Source organism: Malaclemys terrapin, chromosome 4, assembly GCF_027887155.1.
Source record: "Malaclemys terrapin pileata isolate rMalTer1 chromosome 4, rMalTer1.hap1, whole genome shotgun sequence".
Taxonomy (NCBI): Eukaryota; Metazoa; Chordata; order Testudines; family Emydidae; genus Malaclemys; species Malaclemys terrapin.
In genome coordinates this window covers 18,263,514-18,286,623 of record NC_071508.1, presented here as the reverse complement: position 1 = coordinate 18,286,623, position 23,110 = coordinate 18,263,514, and the positions used below count along the sequence as shown (strand labels likewise).

Sequence of the window (23,110 nt, the reverse complement as noted above, 5' to 3'; positions counted from 1 at the left end):
AGAGATAGGCAGAGGCAGCTGGTCCAACCCCCCTTGCTGATGATGCGTGGTTTATATACTGCAGTCCGCCCCAGTGAGCGGGGCCTAGACCGTGACTGGCAGTAGCCACTGAGGCAAGGTGTGGTTAGAGGGTTGGGGGTTCCCCTGGACACCCAGATAGTGAGTTACTGCTGGGGGCAGGACCCTGACGTAGAGGGGTACGGGGGTCTGGGAGGTACACCGGGACCAGCGGCAGGCGAGACACCAGCCTGTAGAAAGCACTTAGAGGCCGGAAGAGATCATCCCTCACCGTTGCCCTGTGACACAGACTCTCTATCTTTGCTCGGTCTGACTGCAGGCCTGAACCATTAACACTGAGCTAATTTTCCCCTGAACCAAGGTATCCCAGAAGTATCATAGCGAGGGGCGTTGTCTAGGGTGACCAGATGACAGGAAGAAAATATCGAGACACAAGGGGGGGGGGGGTCACTGGTGGAGCAAAAAAACCCAAAAAACTGAGTGCTGCCGGTATAAGGACACAAACAGCTCCCTCTCCCAATTCCCTACTGTGGCCCAGTGCTGCCGGCAGTCGGGGGCAGGAGCTGAGAACAGCCGAGTGCTGCGGGCAGTCAGAGGAGATTATGCACCCTTCCTTAGGTATGCATACCTTCAGCCTCTGGTTTTTAGGAGGGGGGGGGAACCAAGGGAGAACAGCTGGGTGCTGCCGGCAGTCAGAGGAGAAGAAAAAAAAAAAGCCGAGAACAGCTGAGTGCTGCTGGCGGAGGAAAAAAAAAAAAAAAAGCGGAGTGCAGCATCCCGACCGAAGATCAATCGGGACGCGGGACAAATACCTAAATATTGGGACGTCTGGTCACCCTAGTGTTGTCTCCTGCGCAGACGGACGGGGAGGGAGCTGCAAACCCCTTACAGCCTCTCTTTCTAGTCTTTCATACTTTTTTCTCTAAATATGTCAAAACACAAGCACGCAACCTTCCCCCGGCAAAACACAGAAAAATGGGGAAGGCGCCGGCAATGGGGATGGGGTGTGGTAACCTGTCAAAAACTATATGGTGATGAAAGCTATCGAGCGGTTATCTACTCACATGGGGTTGTCAGGGAGGGGTAGTACCTCTGATGGGGGAGCAGTCATACTCCTAGGAGTAGCTCATCCACTTTGGTCCCCACTTGACAATACCCAGCTCTCACCTCTGGCTCCAAGTAGCTTTCAGCATGTGACAGCGGCCACACCCCGGAGACCGTCTCGACCGGTGGGCTAAACCAGGTGAGGGTAGCCGATGAGTATGAGACTCTCTGTGAGTTAGGGCCTGTCTACCCATTGCATGCGAAGGCTGGATCTGGCTGACTGAGGCAACCTGGTTCAATGGTCAGGAAGGTGATGACAGCAAGCGTTGTGGAACGCTTAAGAGCACAACAAGACACGTAGGCGTCCTGGTCATCCACTGCGCCCTGCCCTATCTCCAGCCGTCTCGACTTCTGTTCTTGTCACTGGATACAGATAGGAACTGGGAAGAGAGAGTGAGGCTGACGTCGCGCAACTCTCCCTCACTTTAATCCAATCCATGCGCAAGTCTCGACATAATATCGTATCCTATTACATCATATCAAGTCCTGTGGCGATGGGCGAGCGACGAAGCAGCAGGTGTGGATACACTGGGAGCTGTAGCTGCGGACCTGCACATAGGCGGCTCAGGCATAATGGTCGTTCCTCACTGACCGAAGCAGCAGTGGAGCTCGGCATCTTCTTGAGCGACTGAGCAGCCCTATTCAGGATTGCACTGCTCACCTCCGTAGAATGAGGAGGGGGCTAGAAAAGGTGCCTTAAACATTGCCTGCTTCACCTTACCCTGGCCAGCATACCGCAGCTGGTGGGGATCCCACAAAAGCGATCGTATAAAAACAAAACTTAGAGTGACACCGATCGCTATTGGCACATGGAATGTGCACATGTTACTGGACAACATCACGGCAGATAGACCGGAGAGAAGAACAGCACTTGTCGCTAGAGAGCTCGCACGCTACAACATTGACATTGCAGCCCTTAGCGAAACTCGCCTTGCTAATGAAGGACAGCTGTCCCAGTCAGGCTGTGGCTATACATTCATTCACACAGGCAGTAATACCTCTGAGGCGAGGCGAATTGCTGAGGCTGAAAAAAAGCGTGAGCTGCGCAAGTCCAGAACTGCTTGTACATCATCGACAGTGCCATTACTTGTCTGCCCGACGTGTGACAGGACGTTCCACGCCCAAATCGGACTGATCAGTCATCTTCAGACGTACAGAGCCCCGTCATCGAAAGAATGAGTGGTTGAGGTCTTCATCGATAACGATGGACGAACATCACTCACATGCAATCTCCCACCCTGTACATAGCAATCCTCTGTTTCATTTTGATGTTTTTTGATGTACTTTAATGCTTTTATTCATTTTATTGATTAAATAATTGTAATTACAGTAATACATCAAGGTATAAAAGATCTATACATCTTCTCCTGTACACAGAACACAGACTGCTCCAATGGATCCCACAACCCATACAGCGAGAAAGCCGTAGCAAGCGTTAACATCTCCAAAATCCTATCCGGGCAGGAAAATGCACCTGCTGTTTGCAACACTTCTATAGTATAGACACAGGGTGAGGGCTAGACAAAGTGACCACGGTTAGTCCTGCTCCATCTCTATTGTCTGGGTTTCCATCTACAGCTGTTCACACTGGAAATGCAGGACAGGGGTAAGGTTAGCCCATCACCAAAAGAACCTTAATGTAAAGCAGTGCTCCTGCCAGTGCCTGGTGGGGATCATGCAGACAGACTACACCCCAGGCTGGGCATTGTCCCAGGGTAAAGCAGGGCTGTAGTGGAAGGTGGAGGAGCCCCTGGTCGAACAGGGTGAGGCATGGGACAATTCAGCTAAGAGTTGCAGGGCTGGGCACCAGAAGAATCGCGGGGTGGAACTTTGGGGTATGGCAGGGAGGGGTGGAACGAGCCCCGCTCTGGGTCAGTCCCAGTGCCAATGGCCCACTGCCTTTGAAGAGGCCACCGATGAAGGCCATTTGTCCTACTCCCCTGGGTCCCACAACCCAGCTCTGGCCAGAGAGAAACTTTGCCTTGGAATCTTAAAGCAAGTGACTTTGTTTCTAGGGCTGAAGTGGGTGGTGGCATGGGAGACGCTGTCAGCTCAGAGAAAAAACTGACCCTTGTGCTCTTTGGGGGATCGTACCTGAAATGGGGGTCAGCGGGAGGTGGAAGGGCTGAGTGTAAAGGACCAGGAAGGAAACAGGGTCCTGGGAGAGAGTCAGTGCTGGGACACCCCGTTGCTCATGAGACTCCACCTTCCGAGTAGTGCGGCCCCAGGTCTGTAACCCTTATGCTGGGGAGCGCTGCCAAGCAGTCTCCTGCTGCAGGCCCATGGCCCTGCCCAACATAAGGGCTGCAGAACAGGGCCCTCAGAAGGGGGGTTACTACTGTGTCCTGAGGAGCATAAGGGATGAGACCTGTCGGAACCACAGGCTTCCCCCAAGGCTTTGGGGGCTAAAGGAGTCAGCTTCTGAAGTGGACACTGTGCCCTGTCACCAGTGATTAGTGGGAACCGGGCTAGCACTCTGGCTCTACGGTGCTAACCGCTAATTGGGGGCCTGAAAGGGGTGAGCCGTGGGGTGCTAGACCTTAGTCAGCCCTGCCCCTGCAGCACACATGGTAGCAGATGGGACAGAGTGAGTCCCAGCTCCAGGATGGTACCGCAGCCAGTGCTGCGAACGGGGCTCCATGCACCCTGCTGGTGCTAGGCTGGGGTCGGCAGCACACAAGCCCTCTCCGTATTTCGGTACCGTCCGGCAGATCCCAGCTCTGCTGAACGACGAAGCGTGGAGAGGGGCCTGCACCCGCTTGCAGAAGGAATGAGACCCCAGGCACCCAGGAGGAGCAGAGGCCAGCAGCAGGATGCAGGTGGCAGGATCCCTCTCGCACATCCAGGATCTGGGGCTGCTGAACGGGCTGCGGGACAGATTGGAATGATCCCGTTGAGTCTCTCAGCTTGGGGGCCTCCCCGTGTCTGGCAAGGCCATGTCCCGAAGCACTGCCTGGCCACGCCCTGGTCAGCAGAAAGCCCTGTGCATCATGGAAACCCAGCGTGGGGCTGGACGGGAACGACGCCCCCTAGCCGTGGAAGCGGGCAGTTCACAAAGCCCCAGCTGAGACGCCGTCACCCCAGAGTCCTGGAAACTGGAGCACACACAAGCCAGGCTGCTCCCAGCTCTTCACAGCCAGGGAGAGGGGCTGGGGCCTGGGCCCGCCAGGGAGCCTGACAGTCGCCCTCGCTCCGGCCTTTCCAGTGCCTAGGTCGGGCCGTTCAGCAATCTTCTCCAGCTCCAGAGCTTCACTGTCAGGTCGCTGGGGAAGGAAGAGAGAGAGGAAGTGAGGCCGGGGGCTGCCCCCGCCCCAGCTGGGAGAGGCAGCACAGCAAGTACAATCAGCTATAGGCCACGCCCTGCCCCCAACTCCCCCGCCCCCAAATGCATCACGCTGCAGCCCAGGAGAGCAAGGCCGCTGTGCCCCAAGCGGGCGGGCACCGGCGCAAGGAGGGAGCAGATGCGCCCAGCTGCCCGCCAGCGGGATAATCTAGGGTTACCATATTTTGTGCCTCCAAATGGAGGACACTCCACGGGGCCCCGGCCCCGCCCCCAGCCCCGCCCCAACTCTGCCCGCTCCCCAAAGTCTCCGCCCCCTCCCCTGCTTCCCGCGAACATTTAATTCGCGGGAAGCCTGAAGCAGGTAAGGGGGAGTGTGGGGGGGGGAGGAGGCGCGGCCCAGGCTGGCCCCCCGGCGGCTCCAGCCTGGGTCAGCTCGGGCCCTGGGGTGCCGGCCCCGGCCGACCACCCCCGGCCCGCCCAGCACTGCCGGCCCCCGGCGGCCCAGCGCACCCCCCCCCCCGCTATTGCGGACCGGCTCCCGGCCCCGCGGCCCAGCGCACCCCCCGGCGGCCCGGCCCCGCAACCCCGGACCGGCTCCGCGACCCCGCGGCCCAGCGCACCCCCCCCGCTACCCCGGACCGGCCCGCGGCCCAGCGCACCCCCCCGCCACCCCGGACCGGCCCGCGGCCCAGCGCACCCCCCCCCGCTACCCCGCGCACCCCCGGCTCCCCGCTCGGCTCCGCGGCCCGGCGCACCCCCCCGCTACCCCGGACCGGCTCCCCGCCCGGCCCCGCGGCCCGGCGCACCCCCCCCCTGCTACCCCGGACCGGCTCGCGGCCCCGGGCACCCCCGGCTCCCCGCCCAGCCCCGCGGCCCGGCGCACGCTACCCCGGACCGGCTCCCCGCCCGGCCCCGCAGCCCGGTGCACCCCCCCGCTACCCCGGACCGGCTCCCCACCGCCCGGCGCACCCCCCCGCTACCCCGGACCGGCTCCCTGCCCGGCCCCGCGGCCCGGCGCACCCCCCGCTACCCCGGCCCGGCACCGCGCCCCCGGCTCCCCGCCCGGCACCGCGCCCGGCCCGGCACCATGCCCGCGACCCCGGCCCGGCTCCGCACCGGCCCCGGCCAAAGAGGCCCCGGCCGAGCCCTCCATCCCTCCCTCCCGATTTTCCCGGACATGCCTGGCTTTTGGGGATTTCCCCCCGGACGGGGATTTGAACCCCCAAAAGCCGGACATGTCCGGGAAAATCCGGACGTATGGTAACCCTAGATAATTCCCCAGAGCTCCAGTAACGGGGCACTCTGCCAGAGCGCAGGCTCAGCCAGTGGCACCTCACTGGCAGTGGCCAGTGATGCAGTGGAGATATTTTGTGCCTCATAGCCTTGTTTGGTGAAGGGTGCCCCTTCTTCGTAGATTTTTTCAGTATTTTTGAGGCGGGGGGGCTGTGTCGGGCAGCGGAGCCGGCTTCAACGCCTGGGTCTGAAACTGACCCGATAGACTTTTGAAGGAGGAGCAGTTTAAGTTTAAGCTCCCTGTCTTTCCGTGCCCTGGAGCTGAGTTTACAGCAGTGGGCACATTTTTGGGGAATGTGAGCTTCCCCCAAACATTTTATACACTTTGAGTGTCCGTCCGATAATGGGATAGCTTCCTTGCAGGTAGCACAGCGCTTGAAACCTGTGGAGCCCGGCATAGCCGCGGCTGACAGAATTTTTTTTTTTTTTTTTTTTTTAACAGATAAACGGGGTAATTAACTATACTAACAGAGAAAACTGACAACAACTGGTTACTAAAGGGTAATTGTGGCAAGAGTGAAGGATTTTCTAATGAGTCTGCTGAGCTCCGTCTCAGGCCGGGGACGGTTGAGAAGGAACTGAGGAGACCGGCCACGCATGCGTACTATTAACCTAGAGTCACAGCGGGGGGCAGCTTCTGAGCATGCGTGGCCGCTATGAGTACTGCTGCAAAAATCTCCAGGCGAAGGCGCAGGGACGCACCACCACTTGTAGTGGAGCACCCACAGGGACATCTCTCGAAGAAGAAGTGTCCTCTCCCCACAGACACTGTCCCAGTTACAACCTGTGTCTGTGCAGGGCGACACTCTGGTTTCAGGAAGTGGGGGGAGGCTTTCCCTGCCCAGCCCCATGAAGGTCCTGAGCCCTGGAGCTGTTTGGATGGGGCAGGGAGGTCCCTACCTAACAGGCTCTCTCTTTCTCTTCCCCAACCCCCCTCCTAGTGGGTGGAGGACAGGGCCAAACAGCTCTGCTTCCTCCATGCTGTCCCGAGTCTGTGCTTCTCGGCACAGCAGCAGGGGCGGGACACCTGAATTCCATCGTCAACCTCGTCATAGACATTGTGGCATGGAGCCCAGAAATAAATATGGACCGCAAAGCCCTGCTAGTGGAGAAGATAGCGGTGAGTAAAACACACACTGGGGCTGTGTTACCTCCAGAGGGGATTGCGTTACCCCTCTGTGGCTGATCCCAGCCTTCCCTCCTCTCCTCATTCTGTGCTCTGCTGCCTGGACTCTCCCGGGGATCCTACTTCCCACCCACTGCAGTTTGGCTGTTCCATAGTATGCTGGGTACTAGGCCCTGTGCAGAGAACTGCTAAGAGCAAGGATTGAAGAGGCAGCAGGTGTCCAGCCATGAATTCTTGCTAAGTGTCCCTGGAGTGATGTGAATGGGAGAGGCCAGGATGTGCCTTTTGGCTCTTGCCAGGGCTCCCTGGAGAACCCCCCTAATTGTCCCCTGACTGGTGTAGCCCCATGTCCCATGACTGACGGGTGCTCCTTCTTCTTGCAGGCTTTGCACAAGAGCTATTCGCAGAGCCTGGACCCCATGCTCAGGGGCCTGCTGACAGAGACCCCCACCACAGACAAGCTGCAGCACCTCTTGGAGGTGAGTAGAATGGGACGGTCTGGGATGGAACTGCCCCTGAACCCCGTGGGAGGGCAGCAAAGGAGAGACTAGAAGAGCCAAGTTTCCATTGTGTCCTCCCAGCTTGGACCCAGCCGGCCACACTTTCCCAGAGCTGTCAGTGCAGGGGGAAGGAGCTGGGACTGTCAGCCAGAGCTCTGCACGTTTGCATTCAGCACTAACAGTGAGCACCAGGCCTGGCTGGGGACTAAGAGACTGAAACCCCTGTGAGATGCAGGACATGGGCCTCTGAGAAAAGTCTCTGGCTCCTTTCTAGGGAGACTCTGAGATACAGGAGCCTCAGGGAATCAGCTCTTCTGTCCTAGGGACACTGCAGTTTCCGGAGGGATTGTCCTCACGGCCGTTCCATCCATCCTACCAAGGCCCTTGCAGCTGGGGTCTGGAGTCCAGGGCATGAGCCTGGATCGTGATGTGGTGTTCATGGATCAGGGGTTCAGAGCAAATAGACCAGCCCCAAGACCGAACATTGTCCCAGCCTGGAGAGACCATGAGCTTGTGCCCAGCAAGACATGGGCCGTGTCATGAGCCCCCTTTTCAAGCTCTGCGACCAGGGGTCAGCTATTCCACCCTGAGCACAAGGTCTAAGCCCCATGGGGAGGGGGAGAGTCTCGTTTGTAGAGCATGTACGCCTGCCCACTAACCCTCGCCTGCCTCCTTCTCCCACAGCACATCCATTTCTGGATCCAATCTAAAAAGACCAAGGAGAGAGTAAGGGCCATACAGAGCAGCGCTGCCCTGCTCGAATTTGCCACCATCCTGCCTGGATTTGACGTAAGTGACCTTTGACCCCAGCACCCTGCAGAGTCAGGGCTTGAGTCAAGTTCCTCATCCTCTGGCTAATTGATCCCCCGCTGGGTCTGCAAGGGACTGAGTTCCATAGGCCACTGGTTGGCAGATTTGTGCCTGGCCTCAGGGCCCGTGTTATTCTGGAGCAACTAGGCAGCGAGTGCTCACAGAGGGCCCTTGCCCTGGTCCCTTTGCTCCAAGGTCCCCCAGCGCCTCCTACAGAGGGGTGGGAGCAGAGCTCTGGCCCAGGGGCGCTGGAGAGCTGAAGGGAGAATGTTGATGGATTCCCCTCTCCTCCTCCTTCCACCAGACCTCCTCCGACTTCTCCAAGGCAGGCGACTTTGTACTGCAGCTGGGTCTCCGTGTATCCCAGCCAGCCGACGACATCAGCCGGCAAGCCAGGGGTGGGATATATTGGACCGCATCCAAGGAGGTGCATGGGCGGCTGAGGGCAGTGGAAAGGATCACCTTCCTGATGAAATTCATGGCTTGTCAACCTAAATACAAGGTGAGCAGCCTGTGACCCTGGCCGCCTCCTAACTGCACTGAGCAGCCTCGCGGTGCAGCGCTCCCTAGCAGGGAAAACCCGGGCCTAGAATAGTGACTCAGCAAGATCCTCGGTAGGAGTCCAATCTACCGAGCACTGATGTCGATGGGTCTGTCCTCTGACTCCAGTGGGCTTTGGGTCGAGCCCCATAATTCTGTCTCCAAGGACTCTCCCCGCTGTTCCCCTAGCACCAAAGTCTGCTCCGCAGGGTCAGTGCATTTACACAGGATGGCCCTGAGAGCAGCCTCTGAACCCAGGTGTCTGTTCACCCCCTTTGTCAGTTGCCCGTGGGATGCTTTGGCATCAGCTCCTGCCAGGCTGCCAGAAGAACGCCCCCTGCTCTGGGTGCTCAGGGCCATTTAGCTGCTCCAGCTGCTCCATCCCCCCTGTGTCAGGGCCTCCCCTCCGGCAGCTGGAGGGGGGCGTTTGGATGATGTGCCCCCAGAGGCTGGGGCAGCAGAACAGAAGGAGGGAGGTGGGAGGGGACACACTGAAAGGGATGGGAGGGGCCAAAGGAGCCAGAGCACTGGGGAGTGGGTGTGGGGAGGCTGTGCAGACCCCTGGAGAGGAGGGCAAGGGGTTTGGGGCGAGGTGGGGAAGAGCAGGGAGCCAGCGCAGGTGCTGCAGGAGGGGCAAGGGAAGGTCTGGCAGGAGGGGGAGATGAGAGGACAAGGCTGCAGGAGAGAGCCGGCGGGAGAGAGCCGGCAGGCTGGGGATGGCGCAGGAAGGGAGGGCTCTGGGGAGCTCCAGGATGGAGTGAGAGAGGCGGGATGCAGAGCAGAGGAGTCCAAGGTGACCCCAAGCTCCTGGGCCTGAGGTCAATGGAGGGCGGGGGATGGGAGAAGGGGCTGGGATAAGGCGCTTGCCCTTGAGATGGAGACTGGACACCTCCCTGCTGTTGGGAGGTAGAACAGCTCTCACGGGGGGACTGAGAGGACTGGGGGCAGGAGTTCATTCCACAATGATGGGAGAGGGGACACTAGAGAGGAGATGAGATTTTGTCTCAGGGGATGTGTGGGGGAACCGTCCCCCAGACGTGGGGAGGGGTGGGGTGGGGTGGACATTTTGCTGACTCCCAGTGCTCCCGTGGGACACCCTTGAAGGGGCCCCCCCTTCACATGACCAGAAACTCCCACGCCCTGCCGCAGGTACTGCTCTGTCTCACTGTGGCTGGGGGGCAAGGGCTGGGGGGGAGTGGCCATAGAGCCCACAGCACTGAGAGAACCCCAGGCTGAGCACCTCGTTCTCACCACCCTGCCCCACCCCGACCCCTGGAGCCAGGGCCAGACCAGATCCTGTCCCTGCCCTCAGGCCCAGAGGCCAGTATGTGTGGATGGCAGCCCCCGTGCCCTGGGGTGGGGGGTGGGGAAGTTGCCTCAGCAGAGGGACGTGGGCAGGGGGGCAGGCAGGCCCGTTAATGAGAGGCTGCCTTGAACCCCGACTCACGGCTGCTCCCCACTCAGTTCCAGGATGGAGCGGCTGAAGCAGATGCTCAGGAGGAAGGCCGGGCAGGTGGCTCCGGAGCCAGTGGGAAGGAGCAGCCGGCTTGCACAGGAAGAGAGCGGCCCCTCTGTCCCCGCGGGCAGGGAAGAAGCTTGTGGCCTGGCAAACAGGAGGAGCTCCCTGAACTGCTAGAGGAAGAGGAAAACACCAGCTCCCATTGCAGGCTCTGAGACACCTTCTGGGCCCAAATGGAGGTGGTCCAGGGTGATGCTATGTCGGAGGGAGCCAGGAGAGGGCGGGAGCCGGGCAAGGCAGCTCTGGGGCTTCCTTCACAGGAACCAGAGGAGCCAGGAGCCCAGCCCCAGGGCCCAGCAAGAGCCATCCACCAACCTTGCATTTCGGTTGACAAGCCATTAATTTCATCAGGAAGGTTTGATCTTTCCTCCCAGTTTTGTCCTGACTCTCCTTTCTCTCTGCCAATATCCACCAGCCTGGACACTGAGGAGCCCCCAGCCGACCCAGAGTAGGAAATAGGCGACTCTGGCACCAGCACCAGCAGCTCCTCCGCGGGGTCTGACAGGCCTGTGGATGAAGGCTCCCTCTTTGCAGGTGAGGGGAGACCCAGGGGAAAGGGAGGAGGCCTGGGGCGGTGGGGGTCTAGTAACACCCAGTGCCCATTGACTCGCCAAGGCACCAGGACTGACCCACGTGAGCCCCACTAACACCAGTGTGGGTGGCACAGCAACACCCTGCAGCAGGGGATGCTGGACGGAGTCAGGGGAGGTCCAGTCTCCCCTGATTGTGTGCGGAGCGGGGCTGACTGCCACAGGGCCCTGAGGCTGATGGGGCTGAGGGCGTCTCTGGGAGGGGCAGGGTGGGGCCCTCCCTGCCATGGGGCTCCTTGCAGAGGAGGGGGGAACTTTAAGCCTTTGCTCTCCACTGCATCCCCCCAGCAGCAGCAGGAATTATCCTTTCTCCTTCCCTCCCTGGTGCAGAGCCCCCCAGTGCCCAGTTGGGGGGGGCATGGAGGAGGAGGATGTGTCCCCAGAACAAGCCACCATCAGGGTCATCCAGTAGCACCTCCAGGGCAGAGATGAGGTACAAAAATCCCCCAGCTGCGCTGCCACCGTGTCTCTCCTATCCCTTGTTCCATCCCCACCCACGCTGGGGGGTCTTGTCCCAGAGAATCCATCACCCCTAATGAGGGGCACTTCTCCTCTGTTATCTGGCACCCCAAAGTGGGGGTGTTTGTCCCACATAGGCCAAAGTGTCCTCTCCCCACAGACACTGTCCCAGTTACAACCTGTGTCTGTGCAGGGCGACACTCTGGTTTCAGGAAGTGTGGGGAGGCAGGTACTGCTCTGTCTCACTGTGCCGGGGGGGGGGAAGGGTTGGGGGGAGCAGCTATAGACCCCACAGTACTGAGAGAAACCCAGGCCGAGCACCTCGCTCTCACCACCCTGCCCCACCCCGACCCCTGGAGCTAGGGCCAGGCCCAATACTATCCCTGCTCCCAGGCCCAGAAGCCAGGTTCGGAAGCATCAGGCTGTCAGAGCCATGGGGCTGGGCCAGAATGAGAGCATCTGCAGAACCAGGGGTTATCCTCAGTAACCCATTGCGGTCTGGGAGTGGTGGCCTGACGTGGAGCCCCTCCCCTGTCCTCACTGCTCAGACCTTCCCATGGCGCGTGTCACCCCCGACACAGTGAATGTCTGACCGTCCCCCACCTCGGGCCCAATCCACCCACCTGGTATCTGAACCCTTCCCAGCCAGGAATGAAACTCCCCCCTAGCACCCTGGGGCAGGGACGGATCCTCCACATCTGGCAGGTGAGGACTGAGACACAGAGGAAGGGCTGTGGTCCTGGGTATAGATCTGGGAAGTGGACTGGGTCCCAGCCTAGTGCCTTTCCCACAGGGGCACCTTCGCTTTCTGCCCTTTATTCTCCCCTCCGGCTAGGGAGTCTGCTAGGGGGTCAAGAGGGACCAGTCTTTTCAGTAGGGAAGCCATTTGCTGAAGGGAGGTACCAAGCCCCTGGCACTGACCGAATACCTAAGCCCTGTCGCTGGCAGCAGCTCCTGACCCATCCTCCTTGGCTGACCTTCTGATCCCATCCTCCTCCCCTGTCTTCCAGGCTCTGGGATCTGACCATGTCGCCTCCAGCAATGCAGCCTGCAGCTGGTCCACCTTGGGGAGCCATGACCTCATCCTGTGAAATCGAGACGTGCTGGCTCTCAGTGATGCTTAGACAGAAAACCACGTACCCCACACAGAGGTAGGAACCGCCATTCCCAGGTTGTCCCGAGGAGCCATGATTCCTCCAGGAGCTGGGGAAGGGCACAGTGATCAGTCTGTCAAAGGTAGGGGAGGATAGTGTAAGGAGAGGGTCTAGGAGAGGAGGAGGAGGGTGAGCTAAGCTCTGTTTTTGGGCTTGGCAGGGATCAAGAGAAGGGACAGGGGCTGTAAGAGGGCAATGGTGAGGTACAAGGGGTGTCGGAGATGGGGGCAAGGCCTGATAAGTTCAGCTACTTTAGATCAGTTGTGCCAGAGAATCACCGGTTGAGGTGACTGAAAGCTCTGAACTGGGGCTGGCCAAAATCATCCTCCTCAGATGGGAACATCCCAAAAGTCTGCAGAAGCTCAGCCTCTGAGGTGAACGTTGTGACCCAAACCTCTCTCTACTCTGTACCTCGCAGGATTCCAGCCGGCTGTTCCAATCCAGGAGGAAAACTGTGCCACTGAAATCTCACAGCACCTGTGCAGTGAAGTGCCACTTAAACCCGCTGTGATGCATAGACCTTGCCCTGCTGTCTGCACAGGCCTGAGTTTCACCCCTTCAGAGTGTAAGGAAATAATTGGCTGAAGGCCTTTTTTTTTCTTTTTGGATTTTGTTCTAGTGGGAAAGAACTATGGGGATTTTTAACCTGTATTGCTCCCGTGACTGGTGCTTTAATGATGCAAAGTGCTGATTCACTGGTTGATTTTTTTTCCCTTTTAAATCTACTCTCTTCTTCTTCTTTTAACAGGTATTCTAAGGGCACCCCGTGCTTCATATGGGCATTCTTGGGTGGGCAGATTGCATCAGACCTGCACCTTAATAAATAATAGTGAATGAAATATGCAGACACTAAAGTCCTGCAGACAAATTCGCAGAAACCTTCCTCTTCAATGTAGGACCAGGATTTTGTATTTAATTGATGTTTTTTAAAGTGCTGAGCAGATGTTACACTGTAAGGAGAGGAAATAGAAGTAAAAACTGAAAGAATGTTACTTAAACCGGTGAACAGATGCAGAGAGTGGAGACACAACAAAGCAAACAAATGAATACTGTGAGTAAATAACATGAAAGCAAATGGGGGGGAAACCCTCATCTGGGTAATTGTGGCTCTTGGCACAAAGATCAGGTTCCTGGTACTAGCCTGGCTGAAAGCATCCCTTATCCCTGGATCCCAGACCTAGGATACAGATGTCATTCTCTGTTTGGTGTCCTTATTTTACTCCTAGGAAAAGGATCCCCAAAGGAGGTGTAAGGATCCTGGACTGTGGTACCTGTAAGCAGCTTCAGCCACCTTCACAGGTAAAAGTCACTGTCTTTCCTACAATGCCATTAGTGCCCTTTCTGCTCTCCAGGTCTGCTCCCTCCAGCAGGTCAGAGACACCCCTTAACTCCCCAAGTCCTGATTTCTTGCCATTCAAGGGGCTGAGGGCTTCCATTGCCCCCACCCCCACCATCAGATACTTTTCCTATGGGGAGAAAAAGACGGTTACTCACCGTTGTAACTGTTGTTCTTTGAGATGTGTTGCTCATATCCATTCCATTAGGTGTGTGCGCGCCGCGTGCACGATCGTCGGAAGATTTTCTACCCTAGCAACACCGGCGGGTCGGCTGTGGAGCCCCCTAGAGTGGCGCCTTCATGGCGCTGAATATATACCCCAGCCGACCCGGCGCCCCCTCAGTTCCTTCTTGCCGGCTACTCCGACAGTGGGGACGGGGGGCGGGTTTGGAATGGATATGAGCAACACATCTCGAAGAACAACAGTTACAACGGTGAGTAACCGTCTTTTCTTCTTCGAGTGCTTGCTCATATCCATTCCATTAGGTGACTCCCAAGCCCAACTTAGGTGGAGGGGTTGGAGTGAGACATTGCTGTGTGCAAAACCGCTGATCCGAAAGCAGCATCGTCTCTGGACTGCTGCACTAGTGCATAGTGAGCTGTAAATGTGTGGACTGATGACCAAACCGCCGCTCTACAAATGTCCTGGATCGGAACATGTGCCAGGAAAGCAGTCGAGGAAGCTTGGGCCCTCGTGGAGTGAGCGGTGAGGTGCGGTGCTGAGACACCTGCCAGGTCATAGCAAGTCCGGATGCAAGACGTAATCCAGGAGGATAGGCGTAGTGAGGAGACCGGTGAGCCTTTCATTCGGTCGGCCACTGCAACGAAGAGCTGCGTCGTCTTTCTAAAGTGCTTTGTGCGGTCAATATAGAAGGCCAGGGCCCTGCGTACGTCCAGGGAATGCAAACGTTGATCCTGGCGAGTGGCATGTGGTTTAGGATGAAAAACCGGGAGAAATATATCCTGGTTGATATGAAAAGGAGAAACCACCTTAGGGAGAAAGGCAGGATGTGGACGAAGCTGCACTTTATCCTTATGAAAAACTGTGTAAGGGGGCTCAGATGTAAGCGCCCTGAGTTCAGAAACGCGCCTTGCTGAGGTGATGGCTACGAGGAAGGCTGTCTTCCAGGATAGGTACAGAAGTGAACAGGTGGCCAGTGGCTCGAATGGAGGACCTGTGAGCTTGGAGAGAACCAGGTTGAGGTCCCACGTCGGGACGGGCTGACGTTGCTGTGGGTACATCCGGTCTAAGCCCTTGAGGAATCTAACGACCATCGGGTTAGAGAATACCGAGGACGCGAGTTCCCCTGGGTGAAAGGCCGATATAGCGGCCAGGTGGACTCTAATTGAAGATATCGCCAACCCCTGCTGTTTTAGGGAGAGGAGATATTCCAAAATGAGAGGAATGGGTGCCTGCAACGGGGACGTGGCTCGTTGTTCGCACCAACAGGAGAACCGCTTCCACTTGGCCAGGTACGTGGTGCGTGTTGAGGGCTTCCTACTGCTCAGCAGAATCTGTTGGACAGAGTGCGAGCATTGCTGCTCTGCCTGGGTGAACCATGGAGCAGCCACGCCGTGAGGTGGAGTGATTGCAGGTCGGGGTGACGCAGCCGGCCGTGGTCCTGAGAGATGAGATCCGGACATAATGGAAGCGGGATCGGTGTTTGAACCGAGAGTTCCAACAGTGTGGTGTACCAATGTTGTCTCGGCCACGCTGGAGCGACCAGAATTACCTGTGCCTGGTCTCTGCGCAATTTGAGCAGTACCTTGTGGACCAGAGGAAACGGAGGGAAGGCATAAAACAGGTGGTCTTTCCAGGGAAGGAGAAACGCATCCGAGAGGGAGCCCGGAGCTCGACCTTGCAGGGAGCAGAACACGTGGCACTTCCTGTTGTCTCGAGATGCAAACAGGTCTATCTGGGGAAACCCCCACTTCTGGAAGACGGAATGTATGATGTCCGGACGGATAGACCACTCGTGCGTTTGGAAGGACCTGCTGAGTCGGTCCGCTAAAGTGTTCTGGACTCCAGGGAGGAACGATGCCGTGAGATGGATTGAGTGGGCGATGCAGCAGTCCCACAGGCGAATGGCCTCTTGGCACAGAATTGACGAACGTGCTCCTCCTTGCTTGTTGATGTAAAACATGGCCGTGGTGTTGTCGATGAGAACTAACACACAGCGGCCACGTAGGAGATTGAGAAATGCCTGGCACGCCAGGCGCACCGCCATCAGTTCCCGAACATTGATGTGCAGGGCTAGCTGGGGTGCAGTCCACAGGCCCTGGGTATGGTGTTCGTTGAGATGGGCGCCCCAACCCAGAGATGAAGCGTCTGTGACCAGGTGCAGAGAGGGTTGTGGGGCGTGAAATGGCATCCCCTCGCAGACCACATTGTGATCTAGCCACCAGGTGAGGGAGGTCAGGACCGAGTTCGGGACCGTGACCACCATGTTCAGGCTGTCCCGATGTGGGCGGTATATTGACGACACCCAGGTCTGGAGTGGGCGAAGCCGAAGTCTGGCATGCCTGGTTACGTACGTGCAGGAAGCCATGTGACCCAGCAGGGTAAGGCACGACCTCACCGTGGTAGTTGGGAAGGCCTGGAGCCCTTGAATGAGGCTCGTGATGGTGCCAAAGCGGTTGTCTGACAGGATGGCTTGTGCACGTCTGGAGTCTAGAACTGCGCCGATGAATTCTATTCTCTGGGTAGGTTCTAGAGTGGATTTGTCCTTGTTGAGTAGGATGCCCAACTCGTTGAATGTGTGCACTATTATGTGGATGTGAGCTTGAACTTGCTCTTTGGTGCGACCGCGTACCAGCCAGTCGTCTAGGTACGGGAACACCTGTATCCCTTGCCGACGAAGGTACGCTGCCACGACAGCCATACATTTCGTGAACACTCTTGGGGCCGAGGATAGGCCGAAGGGAAGGACTGCAAATTGGTAGTGCACCGCGTTCACCACGAATCGCAGGAAGCGTCTGTGAGGTGGGTAAATTGCGATGTGAAAGTATGCGTCTTTCATGTCGAGGGCGGCGAACCAGTCTCCAGGATCGAGGGAAGGGATAATGGCCCCCAAAGAGACCATGCGGAACTTCAACTTTACTACGAATTTGTTGAGTCCGCGCAAGTCCAAGATGGGTCGCAGACCTCCTTTGGACTTGGGAATGAGGAAGTACCGGGAATAAAATCCCCTGCCCTTTAACTCCACTGGAACCTCCTCTATGGCCCCCATAGCAAGGAGCGTAGAAACTTCCTGTATAAGAAGTTGCTCGTGAGAAGGGTCCCTGAAGAGGGACAGGGAAGGGGGGGAGGAGGGGGGGATTGAAGAAAACTGGATAGCGTATCCCCTGTCCACCGTGCGAAGGACCCAACGGTCCGAAGTTATAAGGGACCAAGCATGGTGGAAATAGGAAAGGCGATCTCGAAAGGAGGGGGCTGGATCCTGGGGGATGACTGGGGCGCCGTCCTCGACCGCACCTTCAAAAGTTCTGCCTGGGGCCTGAAGGTGGTCTAGGTGGCCCCTGGTTCTGGCCGGGTTGAGGGCCGGTCCACCTTCTTCTACCACCTCGCCCTCGCCTCCGGGCCGAGTCCTGTCTCTGACGAGGCGGGGGGGGGGGGGGGGGTAGAAGCGCTGAGGCTGCGGCCTAAATGGCCTGCGCTGAGGGCCTGCAACATGCATCCCCAGGGAACGCATGATTGTCCTGGAGTCCTTGAGGCTCTGCAGGCGAGAGTCCGTCTTTTCTGAAAACAACCCTTGTCCTTCGAAGGGCAGATCCTGCAGGGTTTGCTGCAGTTCCTGAGGTAGACCCGAAACTTGGAGCCAGGAGATCCTCCGCATAGTGATACCTGATGCCAGGGTTCTCGCAGCAGAGTCCGCTATGTCTAAGGAGGCCTGTAAGGAGGTCCGAGCCACCTTCTTACCCTCCTCTACCATGGCTCCAAACTCCTCCCTGGACTCTTGGGGAACCAACTCCTTGAACTTCCCCATAGAGTTCCAGGAGTTAAAGTTGTAGCGGCTCAGGAGCGCCTGCTGGTTCGCCGCTCTAAGTTGCAGTCCTCCGGCTGAGTAAACTTTACGGCCGAACAAATCGAGGCGCTTCGCCTCCTTCGATTTAGGCGCTGCAGCCTGCTGACCGTGGCGCTCCCTTGCGTTCACTGATGCCACCACCAGTGAACACGGTTGGGGGTGGGTATACAAGTACCCGTAGTCTTTGGATGGAACAAAGTATTTCCTTTCCACCCCTCTCGCTGTGGGTGGGATAGAGGCAGGAGTTTGCCATATCGTAGCTGCATTGGCTTGAATCGTGCGGATCAGGGGTAACGCCACCCTCGATGGGGCATCCGCTCCGAGGATATTCACGATAGGGTCCTGCACCTCCACTATCTCCTCCGTCTGCAGGTCCGTATTACGGGCCATCCTACGCAGGAGATCCTGGTGAGCCCGAAGATCTATTGGAGGTGGACCTGTGCATGATGTGCCCGCCACTGCCTCATCCGGAGAGGAAGAGGAAGATGCCTCCGGTGGTACAGGATCCAAGGGAGGGTCCTGGTCTCCCTGCTCCTGGGCCGGAGCATCACCTGCGCTTGGGTCCAGGGCGTCAGGTGGTGCGGACACGGAAGCCTCCATGCCCCCTGGCGGAGGCCGAGAGATGGTGGACTCCGGGGCCCTTCTAACGGAGTGACCCGAGCGAGAGGTCGAAGGTATTGGAGCCCCTTGCTCCTGATGGTACGCCCACGGGGTCCAAAATGACCAGTGAGATGGGCCATGAGAATGGTCCTCTGTTATCTCCTGCCAATGGCCCAAGTCCTGTTCCTCGGCTTGCCCTTGAGGGGGGTATGCCGATCTCGATAGGTCCTCCGAGGAGCGAGACACCGATCTCGATGGCCATGGCGGTGCCGAGAGAGTCGAAACGATTCCCGTGGGCTGCGGTGCCGCACGGTGCCGGTCCGGAGATGATCTATCTCTACGCAGTGCCGGCGAACGGTGCCGGGACCGCGATCGGTGCCGATGACCTCGTCGGTGCCGGGAGCCGGATCTGGACCTCGACGAGGACCTGGAGTATGCCCGGTGCCGGGAGCGGCCTCTCGACGTCGAGCGTCGACCGTAGCGGTGCCGAGAACTACGTCTCGACGTTGATCGGTGCCAACGATCATAGCGGTGCCTAGACGTAGAGCGGTGCCGCGACGAAGATCTTGGCCGCGAGTACGACCGGTGCCGAGGTGATATTCGGCGCCGGGACTGCGAGCGGCGTGGGGACCTGCTTCGGGACCTGGACCGGTGCCGAGGGTCCAGCCCTTGCGATGGAGGGCGCATCAAGGCAGGTTTCCCCCTCGACTGGACCGGGCGAGTCAACGGTGCCGTCGGTGCCGGTGGTTGAGGCGGTGCCGGCTCCGTGAGAGCTATTAAGTCTCTCGCCGCCGCGAAGGTCTCTGGAGTCGACGGGAGGCACTGTATCACCGCCGGTCTCGGTGGAGACGCTATCTGCACCGGACTCAACGGCCTCGGCGCCGGAGTCGACAGTGCTGGAGGCACCTGTTTTCGGTGCTCCACCGGCGGACTCGGCTCTACCCCCGGCACTGGGGGAGCCGGCGTCTTCGGCACGGAGGTCCCCGTCTTATGGGCTTTTTTATGCCCCGGGGATAATGACCGGCGTCGAGGCACTTGCTGTGCTTGCGGTGCCGACGAGGTCCGGTGCCGGGGAGGCTTGTCCGACGCCATTCGCGTGGTCGGCATGGCCGGTGCCGCCGGGGCACTGCGCACCGAGGCGCTAGGTGCCGGGGCCTGACTTGTAGGGGGAGCGTCCGGACTAAGTGCCGCCTCCATCAGGAGTTGCCAGAGCCGAAAGTCCCGCTCCTTCTTGGTCCTTGGTCTGAAGGCCTTACAGATCTTGCACTTATCTGTTTGATGGGACTCTCCCAGGCACTTCAGACAGGAGTCGTCTGGGTCGCTCGTGGGCATAGACTTAGCGCAGGAGGCGCACTGCTTGAAGCCGGGAGCGTTGGGCATGAGCCCGGCCCCGCGGCCGGGGGAGAAAGGGGGAGACGACCCCCTTAATCCCCTGAACTACTAGAACAACTAGAACAACTTTTAAAAACTATTCAACTATTTAACTATAAACACCAGAACTATAACTATAACTGCGAATAACTAACTAAGCTAGGGAGAGTGGAGAACAGCTATGCCGCGCTCCACAGTTCCAACGACCGTCAGGGGCGGTAAGAAGGAACTGAGGGGGCGCCGGGTCGGCTGGGGTATATATTCAGCGCCATGAAGGCGCCACTCTAGGGGGCTCCACAGCCGACCCGCCGGTGTTGCTAGGGTAGAAAATCTTCCGACGATCGTGCACGCGGCGCGCACACACCTAATGGAATGGATATGAGCAAGCACTCGAAGAAGAATCTGTTCTTCTCTTAGAAGCAGTCTGCTCAGTAAATCCACCCACACGGACCTCATCTCAGCTGCTTTGTTTATCCGAGATTAGTGGTATCTTTGGAAAACGCTTAGGGTGCCGGGGTGTGAGGTGGAGCAGGTGAGACGGGAGCTCCAGCAGATTCCCCTGAAGAACACCATCCATTGTGGAGGTGAAGACCGGATGGGAGCTGCTGGATTGACTTTGATGTGCCATGTCCTTGTGTGGATGAAAGACCTACGTCTCAGAGATTGCCAGCAGCAGATGTAACACGTGTCCAGGAATAGGCTAAACAACCTACAGTGATAGGTAAGTAAAATGTGGGGGAACGATAGCTCAGTGGTTTGACCATTGGCCTGCTAAACTCAGGGTTGTGAGTTCAATCCTTGAGGGGGCCATTTAGGGATCTGGGCCAAAAATCTGTCTGGGGATTGGTCCTGCTTTGAGCAGGGGGTTGGACTAGATGACCTCCTGAGGTCCCTTCTAACCCTGATATTCTATGAAAATCATGGCCACATGTAGCCATCACAGGAGTTGGTGGGGATTGAACCAGGGTCCTTCAGCACAAACCCCTCTCACTCAGTGTCAACCAATCCAGCTCCACCCACTAGATCACACCCCTTTCCAGAACTGCAGAACCCAGGAGCCCTGATTCTCAGACCCGGGCCTTACATCAGAAGGCCAAACTTCCTCCCGTTAAGGGAGCTAGAGAAAGGACCATCTGTAGATACCCCTCTACATCCCCCCGGTCAGAGACTGCTGCCTTGCCTGATCAGTGAATGAGCAGAGATCTCCCCTGTGGGAATCCGAAGGGCTGCATATTTAGGTTTCACAGAGAAGGCCTCCGGCAGCCATTGACAGAGTGTTCCTGTGAGGAGATTTTCTGTCTCTAACAAAAGGTTTCTGTTCCCCCAGATCATCAGCTGCGCAGCAGAATGCAGGAGAGCTGAGTGCGGATGGGCTAGAGGGGTCACAGGAGTCACCGCACGGCTGTGCAGCAGGTGCAGTGTCTGCAGTCATCACAAGCCAAACCCTGCGCTCCAGACAACCCAGGCTCTTTCTCTGGATTGCAAAGGGGACTTTAGCTTTAGCCGTTTTCATGCTTGCAATTAAAGGAAACCAGATATCTAGCTACTTGAGAGCCCCCTTGTTCCAGTCAGGCAGAAAATCAGAGCTAGCATGAGCACAAACCCTTACAGGGAAAAGATGGATTTTTAACCTAAAGCCATACCCGGTTCAGCCACATTTTCATGACTTTCCAGATGGGGCAGTGTAAGAAATGGCTGGGCCTTTGCTTAAGATTTGACTCACTGTGGAATGGCACGTCACATTACCCAGTGCTGGATAACTATGGACTGAAGGGCCTATGGAACTGCAAAATGACCAGCAAATTAAACCGGAGGTGATCTTTTAAAAATAAAGTGTTTACAAACTCTGCCCAAACCCAGGTCTGCTTTGTGTTTAAACCCTCGGTAAAACCCAATGCATTCAGGCCAGCATGGAGCTGCTGTTTGAAGCATCTAATCTGGGCTTTTCAAAAGAATATACGAAAGTTAGATGTACTGATCCATTTGAAATTAAGGGAGAGCTGGGCATCCACCTATCCATGGCCTTCACCTGCTCCTCAGTATCATGACAACTGCACCGCTCACAACCTGTAATGTATTTAGCCTCACTACACGCCTGTGAGGTCGGGAATTACGACCGCCTCCATTTCACAGTTGGGGAACTGAGGCACAAGGAGATACCTTCAGAACTTGCGTTAACTCAGGAAGTCTTTGGCAGAACAAGTAGTTGAATCTGGGTCTACCAAGTCCAGGATTAGCACCTCAGCTATGGGAACATCCTTATGCCTGACCTCCTTACCCTCCTCTGAATATCCCTGTCCTAGTTTAGGCTTTTTCCACTGCAGTTTCCTGTGCCTCACATACGTTATTCATTGTCTTTAGACTTTAAAGACCTAAAAGACGTCTGTGCTAGCATGACAAGATGTCCCGATTTTATAGGGACAGTCCTGATATTTGGGTCTTTTTCTTATATAGGCTCCTATTACTCCCTACCCCGTCTCGATTTTTCACACTTGCTGTCTGGTCACCCTAGTCTGTGCCAGCTTTAGTTGCCTTAATAGACGAGTAGAAACACAATCCACAACAAAACAGCAAAAGCAAGTGCAGTGGCCAACTCAGAACACATCCGGACACAAATGTACCCTCCCCTGATCTCCTGCAAAAGATGTAGATCTCTTGTAATCAGACGTTGTGGAGCTAGAGCCTGAGATGGTATAAACTGGAATAGCTTGAGGATCTGTAAATTAAGCCCTTTAATACTGAGTCCATTTTTGTTTTAAGTCTTTGACAAGTAAAAAAAATACATGATGAGCAACATGTCCATGCCCAGTGTTCATTCATCTGACCTATGGGGCTATTTGAGTGGGGGGAATGAAGTATCAGTTTCACCATACTGTGTTACCCTGGCACATTTACAAATGGTTCTGAACCAATGTGAAGCAATTCATAGGCTAAAGGAGTGGCAGAGTGCAATTTTCAATGTTTTTGTTTTTTTTACTTGGATCTGGTCAGAAAACGGCTTTCCATTCTGCAGGAAATTCTGACATTTCTGGGGTGGGAAATTTTGGAATTTACAGCAAAATGAATATTCAAAAAATGTTTGATTCATTACCAGTTCCTTTTGAAAACAGCAAATAACTTTGTTTTATTTTGTTATAACAATTACTTTTGTTTCAACTGTTATAACATATTAAACATTATAATATTTTAAATAGCACAACTTTTCTTATGATGTCTGTCTGTCTGCTCTAGGAAGTACGCTTCCAGATGCAGCCTACGCGTACCTCAATTCCATTTTTCAAGAAAAGACGGTTACTCACCGTTGTAACTGTTGTTCTTCGAGATGTGTTGCTCATATCCATTCCATTAGGTGTGTGCGCGCCGCGTGCACGATCGTCGGAAG

The 23,110-nt window shown here is 56.7% G+C and overlaps 1 protein-coding gene across 6 annotated transcripts; it reads left to right on the top strand.

Moving 5' to 3' along the window:
- Positions 1-6,419: 6,419 nt before the first annotated feature.
- Positions 6,420-21,563, top strand: LOC128835447 (uncharacterized). 6 transcript variants are annotated; one of them, XM_054024941.1, is made up of 10 exons: positions 6,420-6,818; positions 7,208-7,303; positions 8,009-8,113; positions 8,439-8,636; positions 10,139-10,727; positions 12,253-12,393; positions 12,815-12,961; positions 13,145-13,695; positions 20,146-20,449; positions 21,056-21,563. In XM_054024941.1, the coding sequence occupies exons 1-5, from the start codon at positions 6,783-6,785 to the stop codon at positions 10,346-10,348; spliced, it is 645 nt and encodes a 214-aa protein (XP_053880916.1). In that variant the 5' UTR covers positions 6,420-6,782; the 3' UTR covers positions 10,349-10,727; positions 12,253-12,393; positions 12,815-12,961; positions 13,145-13,695; positions 20,146-20,449; positions 21,056-21,563. The 6 variants fall into 6 exon arrangements, with proteins under 6 accessions (XP_053880916.1, XP_053880914.1, XP_053880913.1 ...); XM_054024939.1 differs by having other exon boundaries at positions 12,815-13,447; positions 13,623-13,695; XM_054024938.1 differs by having other exon boundaries at positions 12,815-13,695.
- Positions 21,564-23,110: the final 1,547 nt, after the last annotated feature.

Coding starts and splice junctions, on each gene's coding strand:
- LOC128835447 (XM_054024941.1), top strand. CDS start 6,783: ATGGACCGCAAAGCCCTGCTAGTGGAGAAGATAGCG. Junction 6,819..7,207: donor TGCTAGTGGAGAAGATAGCG/GTGAGTAAAACA, acceptor TTCTTCTTGCAG/GCTTTGCACAAGAGCTATTC. Junction 8,114..8,438: donor CCATCCTGCCTGGATTTGAC/GTAAGTGACCTT, acceptor TCCTTCCACCAG/ACCTCCTCCGACTTCTCCAA.